Source organism: Coptis chinensis, chromosome 1 (genome assembly GCF_015680905.1).
Source record: "Coptis chinensis isolate HL-2020 chromosome 1, ASM1568090v1, whole genome shotgun sequence".
Classification (NCBI taxonomy): domain Eukaryota; kingdom Viridiplantae; phylum Streptophyta; class Magnoliopsida; order Ranunculales; family Ranunculaceae; genus Coptis; species Coptis chinensis.
Genome location: NC_141456.1, coordinates 48,537,174 through 48,552,813, shown reverse-complemented (window position 1 = coordinate 48,552,813; position 15,640 = coordinate 48,537,174). Strand labels below are relative to the sequence as shown.

At 34.9% G+C, this 15,640-nt stretch overlaps 1 protein-coding gene across 1 annotated transcript; it reads right to left on the bottom strand.

Annotated features, from left to right (window-relative positions):
* Positions 1 to 10,256: 10,256 nt before the first annotated feature.
* Positions 10,257 to 15,117, bottom strand: LOC147524361 (uncharacterized). The gene is made up of 10 exons (XM_086574438.1): positions 15,009 to 15,117; positions 13,584 to 13,617; positions 11,780 to 11,939; positions 11,515 to 11,713; positions 11,329 to 11,356; positions 11,083 to 11,201; positions 10,921 to 11,002; positions 10,707 to 10,842; positions 10,463 to 10,617; positions 10,257 to 10,392 (listed from the first exon to the last, which is right to left on the bottom strand). Exons 1-10 carry the CDS (start codon positions 15,115 to 15,117, stop codon positions 10,257 to 10,259), a joined length of 1,158 nt encoding a protein of 385 aa, XP_086430564.1.
* Between the last annotated feature and the right edge of the window lie 523 nt (positions 15,118 to 15,640).

Here is a 15,640-nt window from a genome sequence, read left to right as displayed (position 1 = left end):
GATGTGGATACCTTTAGAGGGCTTGAAAAGGGACTGCTATTATATATATATAAAGAGTTATACATAAGGGGGTAGGCTAACACGGGAAGAGCAAAAGGTTTTGTTTCAGATGACCTTAGGTAGATTCAAGCCAAAACCGGTTCTTAATGTCATCAAAAGAAAATTCTGAACGACTCTGTATATGTCCTAAAATAAATATTTCATTAAGTTATGATGAACTATAGATAATTCAAAGTGAAAAAACAAAAATATAAATTTGATGGATCTAACACTGTGCTAATCCTCATCCAATATATAATTCAGCTTGAAAAACACTACGTTAATCCTCATCCAAATCTGATGAATTATTTGGGATGCTTAGGTAGTCCATATCCCAATTTGGTCCTCCTATAAGCAATGCTTCATTTATTGACTTCAAATAGGCATTTTCTTTTCTCAAGTTTTCAATATCTTGATGAAGTTGTTTTTCTCTAGTATTTGCTTCATGCAGCTCTTCACGTTTAGTAATGACTTCTTTGTGGTTGACGTCTAAAACCTCACATTTGTATATCTGCTGTAGAAAGCGGATAGCGTTTCCTGCAGCCACATTTTCTGAGTCCACTTTCTTAGTTTGATACGTCCCCGGAAATAATTGGCTTATAGGATAATTCGGATTTTTGTAGATTTCTCTCATTATCGGCAAATCTATTATGACATCTGCAGCGTATCGGTTGTTTTCAATCTTTGATATGTAAACTGGTTCTCCCTGAATTTTTTCCTTGATTAGAATTTCTCTCAACGCTGTCTTGAGTGAAATTTTGTGTTTGGTTTCATACTCCATGAGCTGCATTTTAAAAATTGCATTAGTTTATATTATCTAGAAATATACAGTCTGACCATTGTCAGGGCATATAGTAATTTGGTATTTTTAGAACATGTAAATTTTAGGTTTTGTTTTATTGATGGATCTTTTACTGTTTTGGAGGCTTTGTGGGAGGATACCAAATGTGTGTCAAAGTGGGCTATAGTGAATAAGTGCAGGTATATATATACTACTAAACTTGGTTCCAGCATTACATAATTTTGATATAAAAACATGAATTTTGTTATACTCTAGTTACATATATATACTATACCGTACCTTATACACACACACCTTTCCCCCTTGAAATAAATTTTTAATCATATGGATGATTTGAAAGTTGATATGTTCTCCTTTGGTTTGCTCTTATATTTCATATAATTTCATCAATAATTGTCGTGTTGGATTGATTAACTCAATAGCTTCAACTCGAGAAACTTCACGAACCTAATAGCATGAAATCAAGTATTTTCCCATTAGATCACCTATATATGGTTTGTACTTGTGAACTGTTACTTTAAAGTTTAAACCCGGTTCGCAACAATCTAAAGGCATAACAACGACTACCTGGACAATCTAAAGTTCAGTCAATTAGACCCATCTTACTTTTCTATTCAGACAAATTTGTAGTAAAAACTACGGTGTGAAATTAACTATGCTTAATTATAACAAAAATTCGCTCTGTAGGAGAAACTTTATAGTATATATTTTGACTTGGGTGTTGGCTAGGTGCTTAATACCCAAGTGGCCGTCATCAGGCCATGTACACACCACACTTAACAGCCTATGTCCCTAATAAGTTTGTATTTTTGTGCCTGTGATGACTGATGAGTGTGTTCTCATGTTTCCAGTCTACTTCATGATTTTACAATATTCAGAAGCTTACTTTTGAATCAAAACTCTAATTAATGAGCTTCATAGTATCTCCTTCTTCTGGATTGAATCCCGGATAATAGAATCGGAGGCCCGGCCAGTTATGCATCTAAATCTCTTTGGTTCTAAGACTCCTAGTATAGGTTTGACTTACCCTACCGGCCGGTGCCTTTAGGTAAGGATAGCTGAAAAAGAAAGTGATTACTATTTCAGCCTGTGGCGCCTATACTCTAAGCGTAGTGATCGGTCCTGCCCATGGTAACATGAAATCCAGAGATGACTAAGAAGCTGTACCGATGGACGTAGAAAGAACTACAGAAGTCTATTCTAGCTAAGAACACTAAGCCCATCAAATGCAGCCCTCCCTGGCTTATGTTCATAGGTGTTGGGAACTTTACTTCCTTAAGAGGGGGGCTCATGTGACATACCGGAACATCTTTCTTTGAGTATCGGCCGTCCCATGAGTGAAGGATCAATCTCAGGAGATCCGTATCCACGCGAATAGTTAATAGTGAGTGGTTGTTACACTAATACAGGTCTTAAGTTCAATATAGTTAAATATAATTTTGAATTAAAAGACGCTAATATCTCATGTGTTTAAACTTTAATATTATCATCAGTTGAATCATAAAAGAGAAATCAACAAAATTATTAAATAAGATAATTGTAAAAAGAAATTGTTTACCTTATCTATTTTGTTAACTCTTTTCTCAAGCCTTGATTAAATATCTTCTATTGCATGCAATGAAAAAAAAAAAAAAACTTCGATTTATATATGTAAAACTAATGTAAATCGGACTAAAAGAAAAAACTGAAAGTTTAACTTTGTTTTTTGTTTTGTGTTAGGAGGATCGTGGGTTTTTTTTTATATATAGGTTTGTTTAGGTTTTATTATGTTATTAGAAGTTTAGTATTAATAGGATTCTTATTAGATATGTTTGTTTAGGAAGTTAAGTATAAATAGGATTCTTTTGGTAGAAGAAGTCGTTATGTAGGCCTGGGAATTAGACCGTATACTTCCTTGCTAGTCCGGAGAGATCTTACTAAAGGCAAATGAAGTTCGGGTACAATAATGAATCCAAACCCAAGATGCTTCTTGAAGTAGGATCGAGCTCCACAAATTGGGCCCAGGAAATACACCCATAACCCTTCATAACGTCTATACACCAATGCCGGCCCCAAGCTCCTCGCCGGATTCATCGACGCACCCGAAATTGGTCTGTCAGGAGAATATACATTGGTCATGATTTCATTTAAGTAGTATTGGATTCGCATAAGCAGTCAGTATTCGAATTCCTGCGACTTAGACTTGAGAAAATCCTCTATAGTGACATCTGATCCAGAAGCAATATCTCGAACTAATCAGACTTTGTTGTACACTGTCCAACCAGTAATATAAATCAAGCGCCTTCAGTAAATAAGATGTCATTGCAGTTCCAACCTCAGTAGTTCCAAAAATATGAGGGTACTGCTACCTTCACTGCTTGAGATACAGCTCTTGTTGTTGTTATTACCTTGCGTTCTTGTAACTGTTGAAATGACACGAAGAAGATGGAAGGCTGATTCCAGTGACAGGAAAAAAAAAACCACTATTGTAGATTGTAACTGTGAAAGTATATGATCGACGGAGGATAATTAAATGTTTTAGAGTTATCGACTTATTGCCATTGAGGTTCCTTGTCTTTCTTGGTTGTATATTTTAACTCTGAAAGTAAAGTATGGAAGACGGATATAGTTAAAACGTTCCCTAATTATTAATTTTATTTTTATTTCTTTCCTGGTTATGCTTTTCAACCTTCCAGAACAGTTTTGCTGGCCTCTGTCCCTTTTTTCTGCTAGCATTTGTGCGATATAAGTTGATACCAAGAGTATCAAATAAAGGTGGGGATGACTTTAACTTGAAATTTCAGTTAAGCCATCGGTGACACCTCAGGGATTCATCTGAGAGTAAGCTTTAGGCATCTAAAAGACGAAGTATGATGAATGACTCTTATGTTCCTTTGCGTTCTGTAGTATAAAAACTGTTCTTCTTCAATATTGTGACCCTTATCCTTAACTGAATGGATGTCTAGAGAATTTGGTGATATCCTGATGAATAAGTTTTCGGGCAGATTTTAGAAGTTATCAGTTGTGTTATCGCTTGTTTTTCATTGTAAAGAGTGTTACTCTAGAGGCATAGTTAGAGTTCGGAGTCGGTTACAGAATACAGGCACGATTGAACATCTGAACTTAGATTTAGCTATTGTGATGCGAAGCAATTAGTGCCAAAAAAGCATTTGTAGCAATGGTGCCAAATATATCTAAACAACATACTGAAAAGTGAAAACGTTGTAACGAATGTATGTACATTCTTGTGGGCGTGTTCAACATAGTATAGTTTTGTCCGGTGAAGAGAAATCCATTATCTATGGCTTTGTTTGACATTTCTTCAGTAAGTAACAAATAAAAGTTTAACAGCCAGATTGTCGAAAACTCATTTGGTATTTTTTTTCAGCTTACCCCACCTTTGTATAGTCTTAGTCCCTAGAGTGCCTTCTGTCACTTTCATATGAGAAATCTAAGGATTCCACAATGTCTAGCGTGAGAAGAATGCTAGGACACTGCTTAGAGTTGGTTGAATTTGTTGAGTTACTCACACTTATCCAATGTGTCCAGAAAATACCTACGTTCATATTGCACAAAACAGTGCGACTGGGAGTTTCTCGTTTAAGCCTAGTTTATCAAATAAAAGTGAGATAGAGTAAAATCCCCGCAGACTTATTCTGTGATTCACTGATTTATACTTTATACCCCTCTCCATTCTTTTCTTGTCTAGCAATCATACTCATTCTTTGATTTCTACCTGGAAAAAAAGATAAAATAAAAAAAATCATACACTGAGCTCTAACATGGGTCTTTTGTCCATCCTGTCTTGTATACTTGCGTTTTAACAGAAGGGAGAGCACATTGCTTGTTTGTTTATATCACAGCTCAGGAGCAAATTCCGGGACATGGGATGTTGGTTCCTACAGACATAATAGCCTTGTATTTTCTTGGCTTGGGCTGTTGGAATGGCATTAGGGCGAACCATGTTGAGAATGTTGCATGTTTTACCATCTGGCCTTCCAAAATTTTGTTAAAGTAAAAATTGATGTGGCTTATGGTTGTTTGAACGAAATTGGTTGCCTCACCACACTATAATTATAGTGTTTCAGATATTTCTCTTGTAGAGTTTCTTGTAGTCTAATGTCTGTGCAAAGGAATAATCATATTTGTGCTTTTTTGTTTGCTGAACTGTTCCTGTTTCATTTGCTTCTCTAGGAGCAAGTGCTGTTTTGGGATTCTTCGCTTTGGCTTGCAGTCTGCCCTTTGATTACGTTAAAAGTCAAATACAAAAGATGCAGTAAAATGCGATTTGAAAGTACCCTTTACAAATGCTCTTTGGACTTTGTCCTTAAAACTTGGAAAGCGAGGAGGAGCCTTAAAATGTTACAATCAATTTCCTGTTTATTGTGTTAAGATTGCTCATTATGTCAAGGTAAGATCTTCCTCCACAGTATTTAAAGGTCATATAGGATTCTTTGTTGCGAAAAGGATTTCTTTATGATATTCTCCTTTCTCGGGAAAAATTCATTCCGACTTAACATCGTCCCTATATCGCCGATAAGTGCTTTTTCTTTTTCTCTTCACATATGTCAAATTTGTTTTTCATTTATAGTTGTGGAAATTAAGATTACAGGATTTCATATTCAATTGTGGTGGACTATCGGTAGCATTTGTTTTGTGGACGTCTTGGGATTACATTTGCATGTTCTCCATCTTTAGCGGGTAATATGTTTATTTCTTTTATTCTAACTGTTTTTCCTTGAGCTCGGTCCGACATCATGATGTTACTCAAGGTACGAATTTTGGAAGGGCAATTCGAAATCTCTATGTGATTATCGCTACCGACCACGAGCAAAATGATTCCTTTGTTCGTTCTTATTTCAAGTGAGTTGCCAATCACCTGTTATCAAACTAGTTTTTACATGACAAAATTATGTTTTTGAGGAACTTGGATATGTTGGTTTGGTAAGGTATGGCAAGGAGATTGGCAGGCTAACATTTGTTCCAGTCCAAGACTTATCAGTTACAGCTATTAGTCTGTAAAAACATGGGAAAAACGAACAGTGTTCCCAATAGTTCATGCAAATGCTTTAATGATTTCAATGTTTTTTTTTGTAATTTCCTTCAACACACCCCCTGAATCCATATTTCATCAGTCATTACCTAGGCTGAGGATGAGAATATGGTTAAATTTGAAAGATATCATTTGCATAGGGAGGCCTTGTGGTAGATGAAGGGAATTATAATCGGTAGTAAAAAACTTGAAGTGCAAACTGACTCCTTACAAACTGTTAGAATTCAATGCCTAGCCGAAAGTACATTAGTAGTCTATCTAACTTCTTTGAGGCTATTATGTTTAAAAGCGCATATATAGTGAAGGCAACAGATGGTCTAGCGGCAATATGTGCTAACAATGACGAACTTTGGTATTTTGCATATCTCCATGAAAGGGTGCAGATATACTTGTAAGGGATGATGCTACCGACACTATGCTGATTAAGTAACTTTAAGCCATAAAACCTGTAAAGGGCAGATAGATTATAAGAACAGATTAGTTTTTGGTTTTGTGACTTGCATTGAAATTAAGCCACTGAAGTGATTATTTCTAATTTTTGTCTCTCTTGTAGATTTCCTTTGTATTTTTTGTGAACTGATACTGGGCTTTTGTAGATATTGCTTTCTAGGCAAGTGGATGTCGCAATTGCTACAGGGGAATTGTTAGTTCCAACATCGCTCTATTTTCTCCTTAAGGTTTGCATTAAACTCTCACTCTCTTTTTGTTGGGTTATCCTTGAAAAGTGCTATAAACCAATAACTATATCTTTTTTATGGATATAAGTCTATGACTAATAATAATGTATGATAGATCGTAACTTGTTTCCCTACAAACACTGAGTCACCCAGACACCCTTTCATGGCACTATGCTTGATCTCTGGGAAGGGTGCTTGGATGGCATACCCGTAATTGATCGCTATTATGCTGATTCTCACTTTCATAAAAAAAATAGCTCAAATAGTCATATGCGCACATAGAGTGCCTTTGTCTTCAAAATGATTTAGATGCCATGCTCTTAATCAAGAGTTAACTACGTTGTTTATGTAACCACACTAATATTATATAGTTGTTAATGGTGAAGAAGGTTGGTGATAAAAGAGAAAAAGAGGATCTGGCCTTACTTGGTTGAACAACCATGTATGTGGGGAAGTTGAGTAACCTGTAATAGAACCAATTATTACTGATCATTCACATTTTTGCCTGCAAGAACCTTTTTTCAGCGTTGATTTATAAAATGCTTCCTCGGCGTTCCTTTGCTCCACAGAGGATCCGTAAGTATTTCAAATCCGTGTGAGAAATAAACGGAAAGTGATGGTATTTAAGAATACACTTGAAGGATATCAAAAGGACACGGTGGTGTTCTAGAGTTATACCAAGCTTCACACATTGCACTCCCGGATGAAATGTTTTTGGAAAATTGAAATCCTAGTCCCATCAATATCTGAAACAGGGAATTGTCTTACGGCTCAATGCATGCTCTACGAAGACTTATGAATCACAATCACAAAATTCTAAACATATAAGAAACATAAACATGCCACTGATAAAGAGCTCCTTCATTTCACCCCACCACGGGGCATGGTACTTATGTACATAGATACATCCCAGCTAATTGAGTCTAAGTGTGTCGTATGCATTTTCATATGTATATTCAGTGCGTCGAATTGGGGATGAGGCACTTGATATTTGTACAGGTGAGGCCCCTAGTCTTGCTTCCGTTCAACTTCCAGTGCAATCGCATTGCGACGTGTAAATGGAGGATTGTACTGCAAAATGGCATTCTGTCATAAATATGATAATATACAGTTTGACAGTAAGACGTGTGATCTTACCTGTGCAACCTCCACCAGGGCACCCTCTTTTAGTTTGAATTGCATATCACTTCTTAAAGCATCCCTTAACTTTACTTCTCGACGTTTAACTTTTCTGTCTGTAACAAAACCTGTAGCAATCGGAAAAGGAGATCTGTCACACTCTAAAATTACAGTAATTCAAAATAGCATTTCTTAACTTTACTTCTTGACTTATCTTGTATGGAATGTTTCTCATGTGTAGAGTACAAAATTCTTCAGAGTGGTTTTTGATTCTTGAAGACAACATCAGTGTCATCATAAGAAAATGTTAGTGTTCTCTATGCATATCTAAATTATAAATTATACAGGAACTATACATGAAGATAAGTAAATATCATTGGATATATATTCTGAATTTATAATGTCCAAGTTCTACTGCACACTAATGACCTTACAATGAGTCAGACTAAATCAAGCATTTGAATTGTAAGTTTTGATAAGAACAAACATTTGTTAGAAGTTGCACACTAAAAACTTGTGGCAGGAATTACATGAGACAACCTTTATTTCTCTTATATATATTCTGTTACAAATTGACTTTTCTATTACCACTTTAGTTAGAGTATGTATTCAAGTATGTTATATTGCTTGGATTGTGGCTTACTGTTAGTTTCTATAAATGCAGAATCGGCATTGAAATTTGGCTCAGGAATGTTCCTGCTTGTTCAAGTTGTTCTCTTGTAGGATTTCGTTCACGGATGGAACGACGCATGGGTTAAAAAAGATGAGCAATTCTGGTTAGTGGAGTTTCTTTATACTGTTGATATGTCTGTAAACCATAAAACGTTTTAATTCTGCTTGATTCTTAAGTTATTATGCTTTAATATTTGCATAGTGAAATGGACAGATTCCAAGTTTTTACTTCTATTTCATGTTTGCAACGTTATTTAAGTATTTATTCTAAATATTACATAAACGTTGATCTAAATACAGGTATGTCGTGTTGTTCGTCGTTTCGCTAGTGTGTTACATTGCAACCATTTACTTCTAAAAATCAAATTCGGTTTTTTTCAAGTATTTTTGGGAAGAGACTATAATTTCCCATCTAGTGGGAATCCTAATTAGCTCATCTAGTTAAGGTGTAATAATAGTTAATTCTATAAATTAGACTCACTTCAAGCATACACTTTGAAAGATCATCTCTCCCTAGCTGATGGTTAGCCCAGCCAGCCAGAGTAGCGTCCCTATTAAAGTCTCTACTCACGCATCTAAACAGACTAAAATTATTGAAACTAAATACTGAATGGAGTTTTTAAGGGCTTCCAGTGCCCATTTACATCTTGCTTCATTAAAAGCCGTAATGACCTCCACGCACTCCCTCAAAAGCAAATTTTGTTCCTCCGAACTGTCCAGCTAGCTTTACTACCACTTCTGGCTGCTTACGTTTCTACTTCTTCAGCATTTCTAACTCTAAACGTCCTAACTGCTGCCCCTACTCATTTGTCTCCACTGTTCCCTACTATGCTCCCAGCAGCAGCCCATCCAGTTCCCATTGTTAAGGAAGCATCAAACCTGAAAAGGATGCATTCATTAGGAAATATAGGAAAAGTGCAGTCAACAGTTTCGTACAAACTATAGGATTTGTCATTTGTGAAGCCATATAACAGGAATGGTGCAGATCTGTGGACATGGTTTGTAGTTTCCAAAATCCCAAGCATGTAAACATGTTGGACTTATTGACATTCTTTCCTTTTCACCTAAATTTCTAAACCAACTAATTAAAATAGCATCTTTGTATATTAGAACTTTGATATTTTACCGATTGGCAGCAATTAATGCAACTCTAGAAGGTAGTAATTAAGTTCAGGCAAATATTGTTTGAGCATTGTTTGGGTTATTTTTTGGATTATTTGATATTGAATATTTATATCATAATTTTCCAAGGTTTATGTGTGGTAGATAACACATCTTTATTGTCAAAGATGTATGCTACTTATCATAATGGGATCGGAGTCTGAACTGCATTATCTTCATTCTATATAATGATCTGGACTCTGACATTATTATCAAAAAAGTAATGAATGTATTATAATATCTTAATGATTAAGATAAAATCCTAATAAAAGAAAAACAATTATTTAACTACTGAGAATTATTTATTCCTCTCCAAAAGATTCTTCATTTGCTTGATACTCTGCTGTCCTCATCACTTTACTCTTTATTTTTTTAGCTTTCTTTGATGGTCGAATTTCTTCAGTAATTTCTTTGGAAATCTGCTGTTTCATTTTAACATAACAATATATTGGTTATTTATTTTCTTAAAAATAATAAATAAAATATTCAGAAGAGGAATTATAATAAAATTTGAACATACCTTTGCATTTTCTGTCATTGATTCAACATCTTTATTATCTTTAGATACCATATTTGTTATGGTAAATGATGGAAACTTTTCATGCATACTATATTTATTGAGTTTGACTTGAAATATCCAATGACTACCAGTATTTTTTTCAAGTTCTTTTCGAATGTCATCAAAATCTTGACCCTGCAAATTATATAATAAATAGTTAATAATAACTTAATATTGAAATAAAATTAAACGTGTTTATGCTTTACTTGCCTTTTTCTCTAAATCAAGAACTTTTGCAATTGGTACTTTCACAATATCTTCTGCTTTGTTACCAAAAGCTACAAAAGCAGTCATTTCAGTTTCATCCTCAACCTGTAGTTTTAAAAGGTATCTGTAAATTAAAACATTTAGAATATTTGTACTCAACATCCTTTTTATTAGACATTTGTTGGAAGACTTACCTTTTTTTTGGTCTTAAATATTTGGCTCCACAATCTGTGCATGTATGTTCTGAACCACTATCAACGTGTTTTATAGTACATTTAACACAAGTTTCGTAGTACCAGTTGGTCCCTAACAACTTAACAAATTTTCCTCTGCATGTGAAGACCTTTCCCTGTAAAAAGTCATAGATTACAAAACTAACTATATAAATCATATGATATTGAAAATATATGAAAAATAATGTAATAGTAAATGGCTAACCTGATTTGTTGGTTCCATCCCATATCTTATGAGTTCTTCTATTGTTATCCTGTCCTTGCTCATTTTTTCCTCTAATGAAATTGGTTCTTCGTTGTCTGTTTCTTCTATTCCAATTTTTTTATCAGGGTCTTCAAATCTTCACAATTGAAAAAGAGAATCATTATAGAAATATGAATAATTGAAAATTTTGTAAATAAAACTGATCATAAATTACCTTTTTCTCATTTCATGAACATATTTTAAATCCAAATTTATGTAAAGCTTTGTTGCTGATGAGACACACACTTGGAATTGCACTATTAAATTGGAAATAGTTTAGTATGATAAGAATTATTTTTGAAACTAATACAAAGATGATGTTAAAGCTTAAACTTACTTCCAATCTTTTTGAGAAATAGGGATGTCAGAATGACAATAACATTTTCTTCCTTATTGCTTATATTAGCAATTGTATCAGACATTTCTCCCCATAAAGCCACGGTCTTCTCATAACCCCTGTTAATTATCCCAAATTGTCAAATACAATTTAATAATAGAAGAAAAATTTGCGTGCACTTATGAATTAATGTTTACCTTTAGCTCTACCAAAGTAATTTCTCTGAAACCTTGTGGTTTTTATTACCAATTTTTTTTCAAAATTGTTATGATATCTGTATTACAAATATTGTTAGATCATTCAATATGCATTATTAAAATATACAACAGATAATAAGTTTATAAAATACCTTTCAAGTCACATCTTTGAGGCATCTTACATTTGCAAAGGAATTTTTCAATCCAACAAAAGTGAACTTGTAATTTTCAATACTCTTGTCATCTTCATTGGTAGGAGTTACTATAGTTGCTTTTGTAAACAAAATTTTGCGCTTAAATCGCATCTGGGGACGGTAACTCTTGTCTTCTTTGTCCACTTCAAATTTCTCAAAAGTATAAATTTTTCCCTCTTCTAGTTTTTCTCTAAATTTGTCTTTTAGGTTGTCCTGTACCTTGGCATGGATTTGGTCTCCCTATGATTACAAAATTAAATTATTAAGTAAAAAAAAGTGATTATTAATTAAATGTATATTTCTGACCTTTTCATCAATGAGAAGCATGTCTATTCCAAAAGTTTGTTTTCTGTTCAACGGATTAAAAGGGAACCACAATCTGCTAACACGTGCTTTCACTATACACTTGTCTGTTTTTTGGTTGAGCTCGGCAAGTCCTGTGTATTTATTTTCCATAGTGTAATGCCTGCGAAACAATATTATAACATTGTGAATTAGTTCCTTAACAAAAAACTATCAATATATATTGATTGAGAAATTATTATGTAATAAATCACAAATAGACACTTGGGCACCGCCATCTTGAAGTTTGATGACTGGCATAAGATTCACATCAAGTTCAAAAAGGTATTATTATTGTTTAGTGCTTGTGCTAAGGAGTTAAACAGCTTGACCATAGGAAAGTAGTGAAACTGGATTGAGATGTAGGGCGCATCACCGAAGAGATTGAGCTAATTATAGTTGAATCATCATCGATGGCGAGGTATGGGGAAGGCAGGAGTAGGAGTTTACCCAGTAGAATCTTTGGGGCCCCGTGTCTTGCTTGCCACAGTCTTGTGATAAAACTCACCGCTTCGAACTACAACCGGGATTGATGTGACTCCTTTTACGCTGATGTACCTTCAAAGACCGCATCGATGTGCCACCCAAAGATCTGATCGGTTCTAACACGAGGGTATTTATATATGTGTTTCACGGTTTTGCTTTGAAGCAAAGCTAGTAAGCTATTTACAGCTGTCATATTACAACCGGATCGACACGCCTCGATTGGGCCTTAATTTGATATTTCTTTTTAAGCCCACACACGGTTTGTAAGAGTGACGAAACTACTAAGGTCACCGTTCTTAAAATTGGTCTAGGTGGTCTCTTGGCTAAGCGTGTCCAACCGACTTCGCCTATGCCCAAATCATTTAAAAAATTTGTGGACCGATTCGACGGGTCTAGGTCGACCGGGATTAAAAGCGGGTCTAGATGGCCTCTAGGCGTCTAGTCATTTTTTAATGATTAAATGTCAACCCCTATCATATATAACGGGGGGTAAGTGTTTGGAGAAATACCGTAAGGGAACATCAAGTTCTTGCACGCTTTGCTCCCTTTGAGACCTTGACTCACGAACTTCGATCCTTTCTTTCGGTCGTTCATTAATCCTTTCTTGAAACTACTATCAAAAAAGGGGTGATTGTGAGGGCATCCATTATGCCTCATTGGCAGCAAGCAATGGCGAAAAAAGGGATCAGCGTTAGAGTGGACACAGACCCGGGATCTGGTCCCTCTTCATGAGGGTAAGAAAGTTATAGGGCTTAATTTGATACTATTCTCACCTATCCTTTATTGGCAGTTTGAGAGCACATTGCAGGAGCACTTTGCGTCCTGTGGGAAGGTAGCAAGTGTGTCTCTCCCAAAGGATTACGAATTCGATGCTTTGAACGGGTATGTAAAATTTATCCTTGTTATTTTCTAGTTATGAGATATTATTTTTACTACAATCTACACTTGCAATGGTGGCTGTCGCGTGTAATTAAATCTAGGTATGATACAAAGCTCCTCTATATACGTTCATATTGTCGTTGGCCTTACCTCTAGGCTCACTGTTGAGTGGATGCTACTCACTTGCTCAATATTATTCTTTTCTAGATAACTTCTTAATCTTCAATTGATGTATAATAATAATATATTAAAAAATATTCAAATCTATTAGAAATTTAAAATAAGTTACATATCCTATCCTAAATAAAAATTGTTACATAGAAGTTACATAAACAAAAGTTGAAGAAACAAAAGAGGAATATGTTACTTTATAAATTTTGTAAATTAGAGGAATATGTTGTACCTGTATGATTGCTTAACTTGAATTATAGAATAGCCTGCAATATACAATAGAAGAATTTAGAAACTGTCAAAATATTTTGATTAATCGTAGGATTTATATTTATAGTTCTTGTCTTTTCTAATAATACCTTTGAGGAGAGAAGCTTTGTAGATTAGTGGAGTATGGTTTTTGGTTGTGATTTATAGTTGTTTTTTGGATAAACATCCGTAGGTAGTAATAGAGTTCTAATACTTCTAAGACTGTGAAGTGTTGTGTTAGTTTTAGAGTTTTAATTGTTTAAGACTTCTAATTGTCTAAGAACTGAGCGATAGATATCTGGAAAAACCCACGATTCAATTGTAATTTAGGACAGCTTACAATTGTAATACCTAAAGAAATCATTCCAAGGCATAGTAAAAGACTTAGAACCGATAATAAAGACATTATGTCCAAAATAAAAGGGCCAACACTGGAACTGAACAATTAGTATAAATTATGCTTAATTAATCGGTTATCAGTATTTCAAACATAATGTGAACATGAGAGTAAATTGTATTACAACCAACGGACCGGATACAACCGATGCCTAAGCCCTATGTAACAAATAAGTGCCTAACAATTATGATTCGAGGAAAGCTCGATTAATCTTTTCTTAAGGAATCATAACAGGCCAAGTCTCATTATTATCCGCGATACATTTGCTCGGTCTCTAAATCTGCCCGCTTCTCCAAAATCATCTCTCTAATGCTCATGTAGATGTGTTGGCAGCATCAAAAACTTGCTCAACTCCGTTAACAAATGTGACTTTGATTTACGGTGGATGGTCATCGGTTCATCTTTGCACTTGAAGTTGACAGTCAGGTTGGATTCCTTGGCTTTTCTAGCATTGCATTGGGCTAAAAATTCCAAATACTGATAAGAAATTTAAATAAAAACTCACTTACAGGAGTGATGTGCATTGTTGACTAACTTGTTTAAGATGAACAAATTTATTACGATTAGAGAGCTAGGTTATTGGTTAGAGTAACTGATAAAATAAACAAACATTAAAAAATCAAGTGCACTCTCAAGTCGAAACACATCGGATCCCAGAAGGGCTAACCCCATGACAAAGGATTCCACATAAAACCAAGGAATTTCAAGAACTTGTTCTCCTGCAAGTACTTGAGATAGTATGGGGATACTTGAGCGCTCACATACATAATGTGAGATGAGTAAAAGAAAATGAAATAAAAAAGATATGTGGTTTAGATTGCCTTTTGCTTGAGCTTGTTATGACAAAATATAAACAGACGGGCTTCAGCATTTTCTGACGAAAGACCTTGACGTGATGATCTTAGCTGTTCAAAAACTTCTTAATCAATATACTTCATAATCAAGTACCTATTCAAGTATATATTATAGTTTCATTAGTATCAGGAAGCTCATTGAGATCATAGTTCAAACCACCACGGTTTTGTCCTGCTTTTGTTTCAATTGATGTCATAACCGAGCTAGTAGGGATTGGAGTCTTGGACACTGCTGTCTGACTCGGATCAACTACCTGTGTTGTCATCGCCTAAGTAGTAGTCGTTTAACTTTCGAACACCGTTAGTGAAGCCGAATGACTTGGCACACACTTTGCCTGATAACTTACTTCCAGGACCTCTCACTTTTGTGATCATTTGAGGTGTGATTCTTATTAGTGTGCTTATTTATTATGTAGTGGGAGTAAATATTTGTTGTCGCAGGTTTAGATATGCATTTGCATAAGAGTACTTCTTCGTCATGCGGTGCATTATTCGCATGCAGTTGAATAAAAATATTGACACTTATTTGTCGGTGAGCTATGAATTAAGGAAAAATATGGTAACCTTGTATAAGATGGTAAACTTGGACTATAAGCTCTAAATGTAACTAAAATTGAGCAATTGTGCGAACCCATCATTTTGACCACACGTGAAAACTTCGGTAATTTGTCACCTCCGGTCGGTTTTCACGTCTGTATATCTCGCCTCATGTACTTGTCGGGCTGCTACTCTAATAAGAGTGTGTCACTACATGGCACACTAATATTTTGCTCATAGTGTGTGAAAAGA